At 38.2% G+C, this 16078-nt stretch overlaps 1 protein-coding gene across 2 annotated transcripts in view; it reads right to left on the minus strand.

Moving 5' to 3' along the window:
- LOC122069186 overlaps nucleotides 1-12561 on the minus strand; it is a 13679-nt gene extending 1118 nt beyond the window's left edge. Inside the window, exons 1-11 of one of the 2 annotated variants that reach the window (XM_042633140.1) lie at nucleotides 12424-12561; nucleotides 11801-12328; nucleotides 10316-10580; nucleotides 6220-6379; nucleotides 5348-6122; nucleotides 4835-5258; nucleotides 4564-4745; nucleotides 3646-3805; nucleotides 2489-2713; nucleotides 2046-2396; nucleotides 47-148 (exon numbers count right to left, since the gene is read on the minus strand). In XM_042633140.1, coding sequence (XP_042489074.1) covers nucleotides 47-148; nucleotides 2046-2396; nucleotides 2489-2713; nucleotides 3646-3805; nucleotides 4564-4745; nucleotides 4835-5258; nucleotides 5348-6122; nucleotides 6220-6379; nucleotides 10316-10580; nucleotides 11801-12303 — 3147 coding nt within the window. In that variant the 5' untranslated portion in view covers nucleotides 12304-12328; nucleotides 12424-12561. Of the gene's footprint in view, nucleotides 1-46; nucleotides 149-2045; nucleotides 2397-2488; nucleotides 2714-3645; nucleotides 3806-4563; nucleotides 4746-4834; nucleotides 5259-5347; nucleotides 6123-6219; nucleotides 6380-10315; nucleotides 10581-11800 lie in introns of both variants that reach the window. The other variant, XM_042633139.1, reaches the window with a different exon arrangement.
- Between the last annotated feature and the right edge of the window lie 3517 nt (nucleotides 12562-16078).

The following is a 16078-nucleotide window of genomic DNA, read 5'->3' on the forward strand; positions in this document are numbered from 1 at the left end:
TGGGGAGTGGGGGGTGGGGGTGGGGGTTGGGAACAAGTTAACAAACCTGAAGTAATCGATGAATTTCTGATTCTGGCAATCCAGCATAAGGGACTTGCAGAGTCAACAGTTCCAAGAGTAGGCACCCATATGACCAGATATCCACCTCCTGCAACCAAGTAAGAGTGATAATGATTATGAAAACCATTTGCAACCATCAGTTTAAGGAAAAAGAATAGCCTAAAATCTCCAAGAAGCCAGGGATATCTCATACCTCAGGTGTTACGTAGATAAAACATATGTGAAAGACGCAGAAAAATACCCACACTGTTTCAAAATTCCAACACTAGATTTTTTTGATTCAGTTTTCTGAGACCAAGAGACTGGTCTGTCAAGTTGAACTGGCAACCAAAACAGACTTGATCAAATCCTGATTTTTTAATTTCCTTAACCCCATTGACTTGCTGACCATTCATTCAACCTGGACAATTGAGCCATTAAACCAGGATGCAATAGTTTTAATTAGCTCTTCCCAAGGATTGTACCCAGACCACAATTTGATGACACAATGATCACAACAGCTTTAGTTCCACTAAAAGTCATTCTATTTAGTATGCATCCAATATTTCGATATCTGTTTTTCCGGAAGCAAAAACACTTCAACCAAGTGGTCTACACAGTGACTGACACTGATGCACTTAGGCGTTTGTTTAAAATATCTATTGAATTGATTCTTTCTTTGCTTTCCTTTTTTACAGTTAGAAATTAGTCTGGTAGTATTCTTATTTGAGTGAGATTTTATTTCTTGCTAATAAATATTAATTTCCATTGTTAGGTTTGATTTTTTCTTTATATAGCCATGTAATGGAGAAGATTGCAGGCTTGAAGTTTTGAATTGAAATTGAATGAGACAGTTTCTTTGGTTGAAACCATGGCTGCCGATTTCCTCTTCCTCCCTCTCCGAAATTTTTCGAATCTCTTATCTTCCATTCTCCTACTTCTTCCTTTATTTCTTCTTCTTCATCTTTATTATTTTCTGTTTTTCTTCCTTTACCCTAGTCTGGGCGACAGCATCAGATCCAAAAGGAAGCTTCACTGCAGCTTTGTCTCCAATCGATTGACCCTGTGATTTTAGTGGAAGGCAGCATGCACCTAGCAACTTACCCCTTTGAGTTTCTGATCTTCACATATCTTCTGTGGTGAGAAATCGGAACAACAAACAGACAGAACCCTAGCTTCTGCCAGATTCAGTTGCAGGTTTCACTACAGGTCTGATTTGGGAACTGTTGAGGCTTGTCGAAGCTGGGTCTACAACCATCTTGCTGCTGCGATCCATTACCTGAAGCCTCAGGTCGAGGCCAGCCCCGGAGATCGATATTTGTTGTCCATCGTGCTCCTTGGTCTGGACTTCCATTGGGAAGAAGGAGATAAGTTCTACTAGTGTTTTAATTAGAAATAATTGCTAATATTACATTTAAGCCCCTGCTTTCTAAACTTATATTTCTACTATTCTCCTTATCTTTTACAATACCAGATTACCCCTGCTCTTCTAATTTTCTATTTCAGTTTGACCCTATTATCTATTTCCCTCTCTTTTAGTGCTTGGGTTGTTCCTGAATTTACAAGAATGCCACTGCTTCTTTGAAAGCTGGCTTAGGTGTTAATTGTGGGCCCATAAGCGATCCAAGTCTGATTTTTGGAACCCGGATCCGCATCAGACACGGTGACAGCCACTTGGTTCTCAAATCAGGTTGCAGAACAGGTCAAGAACATAGGTTTCCTATGACACTAAACATTTTAATTACGGCCACATCAACCTGACCCAGAAAATGTGTGGAAAACTTGCCACCAAAGCAGACTCTGGTCTGTGATGAATCATTAAGTTTATAAATAAACAAAGAAAAATAAGAGTGCACAGTATAATGGGGGTAGTACAAAATGCAGTACCCATAGCTACTGGAAAGGTAATAATATACTATTTGTTTAGTAGGGACTGTATCCCTGAAGCATTACTGGGAACCATTTCAAAATATGAGAGATCATAAGTTACTGGAGAATAAACTTACCAACCCATACTTCTTCTGATTATGCATTGTCTGAAGCACCTCCGGAGCCATCCAGCGAGGTGTTCCCACACACATATCAGGAGCAGGTATTCCAACATGGGCAATACAGCAAGTGTGCAAGAATGATCGAAGAGGAACTGCTCTGTCAAAATCACAGAGCTTGACAGTTGGAGTGCCGTCAGCTCTCTTCTTATCCAAATCAATCAAAATATTTTCACTTTTTATGTCTCGGTGAATAATGTGTTTAATATGCAACTCTGCTAATGCACAGGCAACATCTCTAGCAATAAATAATGCCAAGTCCACAGGGACATGCTTACAACCATCTCGGGTCAGACTCTCCAGATAACTCTGTTGAAGATACCAAACAGGGCAAATATTAAACCATCAAATAAACATGAAAAGCAGTACACAAGGAATAGGAAAGTTGAGTAACTAATTACCTTCAAGGAACCCCCTTGTATGTACTCCATCACAATTGCCGATTGTAATAAACGACCTTCCTTGTTTCCCTCCAACGGAGTAAGCCATTTAGAAGAGATCTGATGTCCATAAATTTCTACAACACAGGAGTGTTTCTTCAAAGCCCCTAACATTCTCACTTCACCTAGACAAGTGTACTCAAACCTCTTCATTTCCTCCATTGAATGGACAAACTTAAAACGCACCTGTAGCATCAGATACAGAACCATAGACTTAAGAGATGTATAATTTTAAACAAATACAATTTTTTTATTTTTTTTTGGTGGGGCGGAAGGGGGAAGCAAAATGAAATATCAATCAACAACAGTACAAGCAATGACCTTACCAACTTAGCAAATAACTAGACAGTGCTCAAATTCAGGCACATGTAGATGCATGCAATTGAGAACCAAAATCAAAGAAGAAATAAGAGACAAAGATATTGATGTAACTTGGGGGTCTTTCACCCAAAAAAAAAAAACTTCGGAGTCACAACCGTGTGGTTGGGACTACCCCTTTCATTCAATATATAAACTAGCTATTACAATGTCATAACACAAATAGAAAAGTGGATGGCATAATCAAAAAAGGAAACTAATGGATGGCATAATCAAAAAAGGGAACCAACTCTAACTTAGCTAACAATTATCCTAAACCCAGTAGGACACTAACAAAGATATATCAAATATAATCCCATGGTATGGAGGTCTATGGTCACCCATAGCCCTCCAATCGACACACTCACTCATACTATCTAACAGAAACAAAATCCAAGGCTTAATGGTTTAAATTAACTAATATTTTTAAATGATCTGAAGGTGTGGTATGTGGAATGATTATTGTTTACCTTATTCTAAAAAAGACCCTTATTTTATTTAAAAATTTTAATTAGAAAAATAAGATAGGTAAAAATGTATGAACACAAGATAAAAACTTTTTGGTTTCCTTTTCTTTTTAGGTTTTAAAATATTTGAGATGGGGATTGTTATTTTCCCAGAAATGATACCGATACCACTTTCGATAAAAATGAGCAGGCGCATTAAAGAAAGAAAAAAAAAAAAAGGGTGCTATACAAGTGAACAAATGCTCTCAAGATTATCTGTTCAAATTTCTAGGCAGCGAGAGAAAGAAATTGCACCTTTGCTGCAGCCTCAACTGACCCAACTTTGCACCGGACTAGAGAACTTGATGCTGCCTTCTCAATTTCATCACATAATGAAAGTGAAGGAAAAGAGTAAATGGAGCTAACCATGTTTTCAGTCATCACAGGAACAAGAATTCGACTTAAAGGAATATACCTGAAAGAACAGCCTTACTCATCAGGAAACTACTAGCAATGAGGCCTATGTTCATTGAGGTAGATAAATATATCAGAAAAAGAAAGTGTTTCCATAAATTCCAGATTAGTAAGTCTTCAGAATAACATGCAAGCAAACATTGCAAAATGGACAATCTAAAGATGTCCCTGTGTTTAAGCGACACTAATAAACTGTTTGATCAATTGGTGGTGGATTAATTTCAGGGAACTTCAATAGCAAAGGCTTGTAGGGTTTCTTTTATTTCCTCACAGGAAAAATTCAGATAACCGGACAATTAAAACGCTTGAAAAGATATTGGCATAAAATATGATGTGCAAAATGAAATTTACAACTAAGTTAAAAATTTAAAATATAAAATTAAATTAAAGAAAAAAAAAAAGGCCCAATAATGCACTTTCAACACATACAAGCATACCACAACTCCATCCTGAAATGCAGAGGCTCCGTTTGGTTCAAAGTGATATCAAAAGGAAGGGAAGTGAAATTTTCAAAGCTAAAAAAAGAATTTTTTAATCATTCGATATTTTCTTATTAAATTCCAATTTAGTTTGCATCCAAATCTTTTGGGTTTGAAAAGTAAAATAAAAATTGCATAGTTTATACAATCATGTATGTGGTAATGATTAAAAAATCCTTTTTTTAGTTTTTGAAAATTTCACATCCCTTCCTTTTAATATCACTTGCAACCAAATGGAGCCAAAGGAGAAAGAGAGAATGGGAGAAACAAAGGAATGGACCTGCAAAAATATTCTGGATCTGTCTCTTCTCTTATATCAGTTGGATTACATGCATCAACAACCATCCGTACAAATGAATCACCCCTCCTGAGAAGAATGGTGTTCCAGGCATGGGGCATGAAATCCAGAAAGCCTCTCACAAGCTCACAAGGAATTGGAGGTTCCACCCTATCACATAAATACTGCACAGTTCACAATTGATTAGTACAATGGTCAAAAGTTAGCAATTTCATAATTACAAGTTAGAATACAGACCCAGTGAAAGAATCACCTTCATAAGCACTGCTCTATGTCTACAGACACCAAACCGAAGAGTACCTATAGGGACAATATTGGAACCGCGTGCTTCCTTGATAGACCTTAGGGATTTCTCGGACAATTCAATGAAATCAGATTCACTGCCCAAAATTTTTTTAGTGGACTTCTTATCACCATCGTGGTTTCCAGTTGCGCAGGTACATACAAAAGGCTTCTGATAATTTGATCCAGCCACAGCTTTCCGTGTCCTCTCAACAATAGCATCTCTATCACTGCCACCAAAACAACTTGAAACATATAAGGCAAGCACTGATGCAACTTGCAGATTACCAACAGTGAATCGTTCCCTTTCTTGTACTGAACCTCTCAACTGCTTCAAGCCAGATACCAATGCCTGAGCAGATAATGCAATCGCATCTAACTCCTCATCTCTTTCTCTGGACAGAAAAAGACCTAAGTTAAAAGAACATGATAACATGCTAGAAGTTCTAATCAAGCACACACAAGTGCATGGACACGAACCTACCTGTCCACAAGTATTACTTCACGTGAGTCATGACACAAACTTTCATAACATTCAAGTGACATGAAAGGGCGACCCCGTCCTGCATCATAAAAACCATCTGGTAGACGGTCATTAATGCTACAGAATGATTCAGTGCTATATTTGCATGATAAATTAGAGGTATCACTGGTCGGTCTCCTAGACTTGCTTGCCTTTGGATTGTCAAGGTCCCTATCTGAATGCCTTTTTGACTTTGGGTTATTTTTAGATGCTTCTGATGATGAGTCCTCGTCCTGCTCATCAATTCCATCTGGTGAACCAACTGAGGATGTGTTCTGCTCATCAATTCTATCTAGTGAACCAACTGAGGATGTGGTTTGCCCCTGATTTTCGTGGTTGCACTCCTTACAAATATCAATAGGGTCAAAGGAAATGCATGGGCAGCTTTTGGTACTTTGCCCTTTACTTAAGCCAATTTTCTCGTCAACACGAGTAAGCATAATGTGAGGGTTGGGTTGTTCAGAAAGCTTATCAATGTTATCTTCATCAATCTCCGTAGCACTAGTCTGGACAAGAGATTCAGAGGCAAATGGTGCACATTTTGTGGCCATGTTAATAGTCATAATGTCATCATGATCCTTAGTTTTCCATTTCCTACTGTTATTTAAACATTCTTGGCGAGCTCTCTGCTGCAAATGATCACGTCTCTTCCACCCCTTCCTCATTCTCCGAGCTGTGGAACATCTAGTGATTGACGAAGCATCACTCAATGCACTCAACGATATATTAGGAGAACCTAGTATAAAAAAATTATAAACATCTAATGTGAGTTCCATAAGCATACAACATAACGAAATACTAGTATAAGATCAGCAGAGAGTTTTTTGACTCACTTGTGCAAGGAAGATCCTTGATCTTCTGAAAAGAAGCATCTAAAAGATCCACCTCAACTGAAGAACTGATGAATTCATCATTGGATGTATCTTTTCCATTTCCTTCCAGATTGCAGCATATCCATGATGGAATTTGACAACAGTCGAGAAGCTTATTGAACTTACACAACAAAGAATAAAGTGCACCAATAGACATGTTAGATTCAGAGGATTTGCATATGGGTACCAAAACAGTATAAAGAATAAAAGACAGAATTTTCAATGTTTAGTTGAAAAATCTCTACCACCCCCCCCCCCCCGGTGGGAAGTCCATCCTCCTCAAGAAGCAAGCACCCCCTCTCCTGGACGAGAAAGATCTCTTCTAGATAATTCAACCTAATAATGGTCCTTTTCTGTTGCCTTCCTAAGTTGAACTCAGAAAATAAATTGATGAGAATGATTAGATTCCAATTATTGTGAGTTTGGTCAAAATAAGTGATAATCATGGCTATAAATATCGATATGGGTCTTGGTCGACACTGATACAGATACGTATCAGGCTGTATCGCACAGTTGTGCCCTCATATTTATTAAAAAATTCGATTTTGGAAAACTTTACCCTTACTAAGAACCGTTACACTGATACAGGATCAGCCAGTTATTGGTAACAGCCGAGATCAGTCGATATGGCTGATCAGATATCGATATTTGAAACCAGGGTGAAAAATCAAGGGAGAAAATGTTTACATCATAAAAAGATAGATGTAAACATTTAATAGCTACAAGCTATGCTTAAAAGCCTTCCTACAACTCAAATGGATTCAAGAAATAATACGTGCAATACAAGGTTGACCATGAGGCTAATATTGTCAAGGGAAATGTAGGTTCACTAATCCAGGGGATGCACATCATGCGGGCAATCCTTCTCAGCCATATCTGTCCTTTATGTGTTTGAAAAAACCTGCTGCTACCGCAGGATTGCATCATAACAGACTAACAGAGTGATGGAGGGCCTTAGGGAAGAAAGGGAAGAAACCTGAATGAACTCAAAGTTGTAGGGAAGAAGAGAAGAATCACACAAAGGGGGAGGGGGGAAGAAGGTCTCACGACCAAGCAAACCACAAGATTTCAACCAATTAATTAATTCATCATTCAAAATCTGTCCAATTACTTGGTTACATGCCTTTATATAATAAACTGAAATTAAATTTGCCTAATAAAATCTAAAGTTAAATTAGCAACTCCTAATTTGCTTCCTAAATTCTAACTAATGAAATTAGAAACAAAATAAAACTTAAATTGGTAACTCCCTAATTGACTATTAACTATCCAAATTAAAAGATTGCTAATAATCCCGAACAAAATAAAATCCTAAAGATCCTAATGAATCCAAAAATCCAATCGGACCCGGTTCATCTCGGTTGAGGTTGCCCGAAGGGTCAATCTGGTTCAACATCAATTATGCATCAACTCCCCCGATGTTGAGAAAAACTCCTCCATGAGTGGACGAGTTTTAAAGATTGACAACAATAAAAACTCACGACAAGGAGTGAATTGTTCATCGTCTACATAGCAAACAAAATCCATGATGTGAAGCTTTGGAGGTGCATTTAAGTCTAGAAAATCACGGGGAAGATGGTGAACAAGTGGCACTGTATTGATGTCCTCCACTACTTGATCCACAGTTTTCTCTCTTTTTGTTGTGATCACTTGTTCCACAATAGGACGGTCTTCACTTGTGTTGATGCATCTGGTTCAACTTGTGGTTGTAATGGGGGTATCACTTTCTTTAACTTAACCAATCCATGAAGATCAAATTTTTGACCCACGTGGTAAGCCTGGAGGGTGCAAATATTGTTGTCACAATCAAGAATACTGTCCCGTTGATCTAACTAGCTGCGACCCAATTTAATGATGCGCTAAGGAGAGTCAAACACTTCACAAAAAGCACCATCATAATAAGGAAGAATAGCGAATTCAACAAATACATTATCCTCCGACTCAAAAAAAATCTGACTAGTCTCTGACAACATGTCCACCACAGATCTGAAGACAATTTTCATTTAGTCGCTCATCAATTAACAATTTAGCAGACTTTCCATTGGGTAGATGAACTCTGAACTTGAACACAAAGGAATCCATGACCAATCTTGTGTTCGGAATTACTATGGGCCTCACAAAGAGAAGACACCAACTCCAATAATCAAGTGTGGGCAAAACTGTAAATATGGAGGTTCACTTTTTTTTTTTTTAAAGATGGCAGAATTGTAAATTACTGAAGTCCAATTGTCACTCAAAGATATACCATCCAAAGTGGTAGACTTGGAAAGATGAACTAAATAAGGACAAAGTGGTATATGGAACTTCAAAAGGGTATTATTGGAAAATGCGGAAAAAAAAAGGATTAAAACACAACTCACGATTGAAGAATAGGCTTCAACCATCGAACTCGCCAGAACCATCGGGAGTTGTCACAATTTCAAGTGAAGATTCTCACTGTTTAGGCCTTGGATTGTTCTGAAACTGCAGGCGAAGGTTGTAACTCAATATTCTCTCGATTCCGATAGATAGGAGACCTGAAAATAGCAACCAAAAGAGAACCTCTGTCCTGCGACTCAGATCTGGCGGTACAGTGAAACCAGATGTGAAGTTCCTGTTGGAACTTTCACTAGAGGTCAAATATGCGCTCAAAACTGTGCAAGGTGGGTCGTATTTATGAGGGGGTGAACCCTTAAAATCTTCAACTATTTCGAGGAGAATCAGAAGAGATCAACGCCAACAAATAGAGTTGCAGGTACAACAGGAAAACAGAGTATTGTGGGAAAAAACCTTCACGGAGCCTCAGGGGTAGGACAGATAGTGGAGAAGAAGAGGTCAAACCCATGGTTGCCATGAGCTGCATGCCTTCTTAGTCTACTCTCATCTAATCTTCTTTCTTCTGGTTTTTTTTTTTTTTTTTTTTTTTTTTTTTTATTGTTCCTGCCTCTCGATTTCTTTGCTCTTCGTCTACCCTTTTTTTCTCTCACTGAGCAAAACCCTAGCGGCAGAAAGAGGATCGATCAAAGGAAAAGGAAAAACAAAAAGGGGCGGAAAAGAGAACGAAGGAGATGGATCCTTTGGCTCTGATACCACTTGATGGAGGGCTTTAGGGAAGAAAGGGAAGAAAACCCTGAATGAAGGGAAGAAGAGAAGAATCACACAAAAGGGGAGAAGGAAGGTCTCACGACCAAGCAAACCACAAGGTTTCAACCAATTAATTAATTCATCATTCAAAATCTGTCCAATTACTTGGGTTACATACCTTTATATAATAAACTGAAATTAAACTTGCCTAATAAAATCTAAAATTAAATTAGCAACTCCTAATTTGCTTCCTAAATTCTAACTAATGAAATTATAAACAAAATAAAACTTAAATTGGTAACTCCCTAGTTGATTATTAACTATCCAAATTAAAAGATTGCAAATAATCCCGAACAAAATAAAATCCTAAAGATCCTAATGAATCCAAAAATCCAATTGAACCCGGTTCATCTCGGTTGAGGTTGCCCGAAGAGTCAATCCGGTTCAACAACATCAATTCTGCATCACAAAGAACCGTTGGTCTAACTTGAACTCAAGGCACGAAGGAAAGGATATATTAAAATAAAGGAATGGGACATTTTAAAACATGAGAAATGCATAATGGGTGAAGATAATGTTTTCTGCGATATATATACACAGTAAAAGGGGGGAAATCCACAGAAAAGCACTTCATATTATAGTTTAGCCCATGCAAGTCAAAAGAAGAAAAGGCATAAACTGCAGCAGGAATGCTCAAATAGACATACGCAGTAAAAGCGGGGGAAACTCACAGAAAAACACTTCATATTGATAGTTTAGCCCATGCAAGTCACAAGACAAGGCATAAACTGCAACATCTATATATATATATATATATATATGAAGAAAAGGCATAAACTGCAACAGGAATGCTCAAATAGACATACGCAGTAAAAGGGGGGGAAACTCACAGAAAAACACTTCATATTGATAGTTTAGCCCATGCAAGTCACAAGACAAGGCATAAACTGCAACATATATATGGGCTATATCAATTTTCAGCATAGAAAACTACCTGAAGATTTAATTTCTGTAGGGTATGCATCACCGCAAGGTTGAGAGAGCCCAATGATGCGAGCCGATTATATGACAAGTCCAAACTTTCCAGCCTTTGCAGAGAGGACAGAGTGGAAGGTATTTCATCCAATTTATTATGGGCAACCTTCAATGACTTCAAGGAAGTCAATGAAGTAACCTCAATAGGCAATTTTTTCAGTTTATTGAATGAAAGGTCTAAAAACTCTAGTTTAGCGAGGCAGCCAATTTCTGGAGGAAGATATCTGCAGAAAGGAATATACAAATATATTAGTATTATAGATACTTCCAATAAGAACCTAAATAAAGGAAGGAGGATGACACCTGTAGAGGATTGAAGAAAACTATATACATATCAGAACATCTATAACGAACTGACCAGGGAATAGCCAAAACGTCAAAAAGCTGGATCAAGCATGATTAGGGTAGAACTATAGGCAAGTGAGATATATGCCAAGACCAAGATTAAACTTGATCAAATCAAGAAGCGAGTAATAAATTGAAGAATTGGCATCAGAGCCTTGTTGTACAAGTCAAAGTAAGGAGCTAAAAAAAAAAAAGAATTAACATAATCACATCTATCATGCATCAATCCATTGGATAATTGAGAACAAAGAAACATTAAGACTTAAGGGTTGCTATCCTATTGCTTGTCTCACGTAACAGAACAAAATTTATCTGATGAACCAATTGACCATTCTGGCCATGTATTCAACTCATACATATACAGTCACAATAACAAAAATACTACCCACAGAACAAGAATTCATCACAAGATTGAATCAACAGATTGAGATAGATAGATAGATATATATATATATATATATACATGATCATAATAATTTCATTCATTGAGTGGATCATAAAATTTCCTCCCACAATGATTATTCATATTCCATTATAAGAGGGCCTTGGATTACAAGCTTCTTCTTCCAAATTCCAGTAACTCTGATAGCTTCAATACTCAACCAATTAACTTGGGTGAGTCCACATCGAACCTTATTCAACTACTTGGGTCGGCCACCTGACCCCTATTGCTATTCTACTAATGTGATGCCACTGCCGCAGTCAACTCATAAACACACATATTTCACCTTTGTCCTCATCATTTCCCTATGATAATTCATCGTTTCCCTATGGACATTGGACACCTCCAATTTGCATCATATCATTCCTCACTAGTACCTTTCTGGTTTACATGCATGCAAAGCCATCTCAATCGATTTCCCATTCGTCACATATTGGTGCTAGGCCTAAGTTCCGTTGAATATAAATACTTCTCAGTCCTCCTTATGTCCTGCCACTAATGCCTCTCAACATCCTCATTCAACTACCCTAACTTTAAGCAGGTTATTATCTGTCCAAAATTTCTATTTCTAGTAACTTAGCCATGCAGTTTCAGTATTACCAAAGAATAAAATAAAAAACTTTTCTTGAATACTTATAAACAGAAGAAGAGACTTACCGGATAGAGAAGTAGCAAACAGAGAGTTTAGTCAGGGACGTGAGGCTTGCGATATCACTCAATATAGGAAATGCCGAAGGCCTCGGTGGTATTTTACAAAGTTCAAGATTTTTCAAAGCTTTCAACTTGTGCAGAGATAGACCTGACAAGCTGGGAGATGAGACTTTCACCTGCAAGCATTCCAGGTCAACCAAATTCCCAGTCTCCGACGGAAACAAATTTATCTCATTCGCAAAGAATTTTAGAGTCTTCAATCGCCTTAATTCCCCCAAAGACTGAGGAATTAAAGTGAACACGTTCCTGTACAAGTACAACTCCTTGGATGTATCCTTAGAATGATCCAACAGAGCAACTTCCCATGCTTTCCCAGATATGTCGATAACTGGTGCATCATCCGAATTATCTCCGTCTGCTCCATCCTCTGAACATTTCTCTGCTTCTCCGTCTTCATCTGACCGCTTTCCGTAACCGGCAACAATTTGCTTGCACTCAGAATCTTGCATTGCATTAATTTAACCAAACGAAAACCTGAGACCACACGATACCGGATATAAGTGTAAAATTCATGGAAAACGATAACCCGGGAGCATAAGCGAGGCAGTAACAAGGGGCAGAGAACGCACCTTTCTCCAAAATTAGGGTTCAAGCGTGGGGTTTACACAGGAATGAAGTATTAAAGAAGGCAAAGAAACGCTGACTGAGGGTTAGGATTTAAAAAGTCGCAATGACAATTAATATAGAGAAGGGAAATTTACCTCTCCACCTCGTTGAGAATGTGATCACCCCTCTGTTTCACAAAATTATCCCCAAACCCTTTATCATCAGATACAATTAAGGAATGATACGAAATAATAATTTTACCCTCATGAATAAGACACTAATAAGTTATCAATTTTTATTATCCCAAAAATAACCCTCTTTACCATTTTACCATTTCATTCTCTTTTCTCTCTCTCCTTTTCTCCATACCTGCGACTTGAGGTAACGTCAGCATTAGCAAAGTAGGTGAAGAAAGAGTAAGCATTCACCATGAGGTACAAACCTGTCTCTGGAGAAAATTAGCATGGGCTTTATCATAGTCTCGATTAGCTCTGGTTTGAAGGATCCTGCAAAAGAAGGGTACAAGTTCTACAGAGCACTGAGGGCTATGGGTGAGAACACCTTAATGGAGGAGTGAAGATTAAATTCTCTCTCTCTACTCTTCTTCTATCTTTTTCTCTCTAGTCTTCCCCACCTTACACTCACTCCACTCTCCCCACTTCCTCTCCATTATCCTCTAGACTCTCCACTCTTCTTCTTCTTCCTCTCTCTATCTCATTCTTTGTTTCTGCTTCTTTCAGAACCAGAGCATGGAGCAACTCACCATTCCTTGCTTCCTCTTACTTCTCTGCATCTTCGCATTTGCTGCAGGTAAGAACATGGTATCTCTATCTCTATTCCCTTTTGCATTTTCTTTGACTGTTGTTTATCTCTTTCTGGTTATGTCTAACACTTACAGTTGCATATGCGGGTTCCATCGGAGTAAACTACAGGCAAGTATCAAACAACCTCCCTTTTTGTAGTGAACGTGGTTCGGCTCCTCAAAGTCTCAGGGTCTCGAGAGAGTCAAGCTCTACGACACCGATCTCGCTGTGCTTAAAGCCGTTGCTGGTTCAGGCATCAAGGTCGTCATCGAATTGCCAAATGAAAAGCTCTACATAACCGCAAAGAGACCATCTTTCGCCTATGCAAGGGTTCAAAAGAACATCGTTGCTTACTACCCAGCTACCCAAATCCACACCATTGCCGTCAGGAACGAGGTTTTTGTTGACCCAGACAACGTGACTGAGTGCCTTGTGCTGGCCATGAAAAACGTGAACCTAAAAGAAGAAACACACAATTGACTATATCAGAGGGGTTTCAACTGGTCGCCGTGAGGCCCTGCTAGTCGCCGTCCATCACCGAAGCCGCTACCGCTACTCTGAACAATCGCTAGTGGTCCAACAATTACAATTTGGGAGAAATGTGAATTAGGTCTTAGAATGGGGGTCCAACAATTACGATTTGGGTGAAAGAAATATTAACTTATTGCAAGGGTATTTTTGGTACTTCATATTTCATAAGGGTATTTTAGTATTTAAAATAAAATATAGCTGTTGATATCAACAAATAAGGTATATTCCTTAACAGTAACTGACGGTAGGGGGTCTGAGGATAATTTGGTGAAATAGAGGGGAGTGGTCTTCTAATTGTGGCATTCTCCAAGGTGCAGTAAATTTCCCTATAAAGAACAAGGGTGAGGCAGCGAAGAGAAGAAAAATCAAAAGATTTGTAGAGCGGATGAAGAATAAAGCCCGTCTTTTTAACTTGATAAGCAAGAGAGAGAGAGAGAAAAACCCTAAAAAAGAGAAAGAAGAACGAAGGCAAGTGCAGGATCAACTAACGACAATGGAGATGTTGCTTTCTTGTTCCCTATTTCCAGTACTTGTGGACTCGTGAAAATTTTCAAGGTGCGAAAGGAGCGGAGAATGTGGTGTCAAATTTTATGCAAGCAGATGACGCTGTATAAGGAAACAGGAGCTTTTGATTGTGGTGGGCCATGGGTGGAAATGGAAATTGTGATCCACTGGGCCACATTAACAGGTGATTATACGAGCAGCTGATCGATTTTCTTGACTATTGTGCTCCCTCCTTTCATTGTATTTGATCCCACAGGCCCACTGCAAGGTTAGAGATCCGAATCGTCCATAATATTTTCTTTTCTATTTTTTTAATAAAGGGACTGTGCATAATATTGCGCATGCTTGAATCTATCACTCTCATCTTGTCTTGGGGATTCCTTATATACATATATAGATAGGTACGCTTTGTGTGTGTGTGGATGTGTGTGTGTGTGTAGTGAAATAACCTAGAGGGGGTGAATATGTTATACTAGTGGAAATTAACTCTTTTCGATGTATAAGTCCCAAGTGTGATTGCAAGTTAAAAAAGATGCAAAATAAATAAAATAGGCACAATCACAGAACATAAGATTTATAGTGGCTCAACTCAATCCGAGTCTAGTCTACTCCCTATAAGAATCCTCTTGTAAGGTATTCCACTAGTTCTCCCTTTCAGTACGGTAAGGAGGGAAGAAAATATTTATAATTTTTTTCATGAATAAGAGTATCCTTATAAATCTCTTTTACAGGTAGAGAGGCACTTTTACAATCTCTTTTGGAGGTAGAGAGACACCTTCCTCTTTTTAGGATAAGAGAATCCTTACAATCCTAACTACAGTCTAGAATTGTAAAAACAGAAATAAATAAGAAGTAGTGGAATAAGAGGAATACCTCAAGTGTGGTGCAAATGATAAGAATGAGAGATGAATGATACATCTTTTGTAAAGTCCTCTCTTATGACTTTGACTTGCACAGGAGAGAGTGAAGGACTTGATGAGACTTGAGCCTTTTATTAGGACTAGAGTAATCGAACAACTCAAGTAGGATAGAATAATCTTAATGACTCTTGAATGCTTAATATAATGCTCTTAATGCTCTTTCTTAATTCATATTTAATTAAGAGTGATTTGGATATTTATAGGTGAGCTTAGTGAAGTATTTTAGGCAGGAAATCAGACTCTAACGGTCGTATTTTGGGACCACCGATTGACTGCCATCAGTAGTCGATCGACCGAAAAGAGTCATTAAGGTCAAAAACTAACCGTTGGAGCTTTTCCAAGGAGGCACCAGTCGATTGAGACGTTCTATCGATAGATCGGCTATGGTCTCGGACAATTTCGATCGATTGGGGCATCCAGTCGATTGATCGCCAACATGACAGCTGTTTTGACAGAATGCTATCATACTAAGGGCCCGTTTGGTATCGTTTCTCTTCCAGAAACGCCGTTTTGTGTCAAAAACAAAAATTTCAGTTTCTGTGTCAAAAAGTAGTTTTTAAACGAAAAAATGGTGTTTCAAAATTTCATATTTTTATCGGGTTTTTTTTTTTTTTTTTTTTTTTTTTTTTTTTTTTTTTTGTAAAATGGAATGAAACTAGGAAGACGGAACTCCATTTTGGAGTTCCGTCCAATCTCGTTTTTTCAGTTTTTTTTTTTCACTTTTTGTTCCAAAAAAACATAAACGGACCATAAGTGCACCAAACAGAAGATTCTGTTTTTTCGTTCCAATAGAACGAAAAAACTCCAGAAACGTTTTTTTAGAACGATACCAAACGGAGCCTAAGCAATCATCAATGTTTTGACTATAATGTCTTGGTCCGACCTTAGATTGACCTGAGATCAATTGCGTTGGAATCACG

The sequence above is a fragment of the Macadamia integrifolia genome, unplaced genomic scaffold, assembly GCF_013358625.1.
Source record: "Macadamia integrifolia cultivar HAES 741 unplaced genomic scaffold, SCU_Mint_v3 scaffold542, whole genome shotgun sequence".
Lineage (NCBI taxonomy): Eukaryota > Viridiplantae > Streptophyta > Magnoliopsida > Proteales > Proteaceae > Macadamia > Macadamia integrifolia.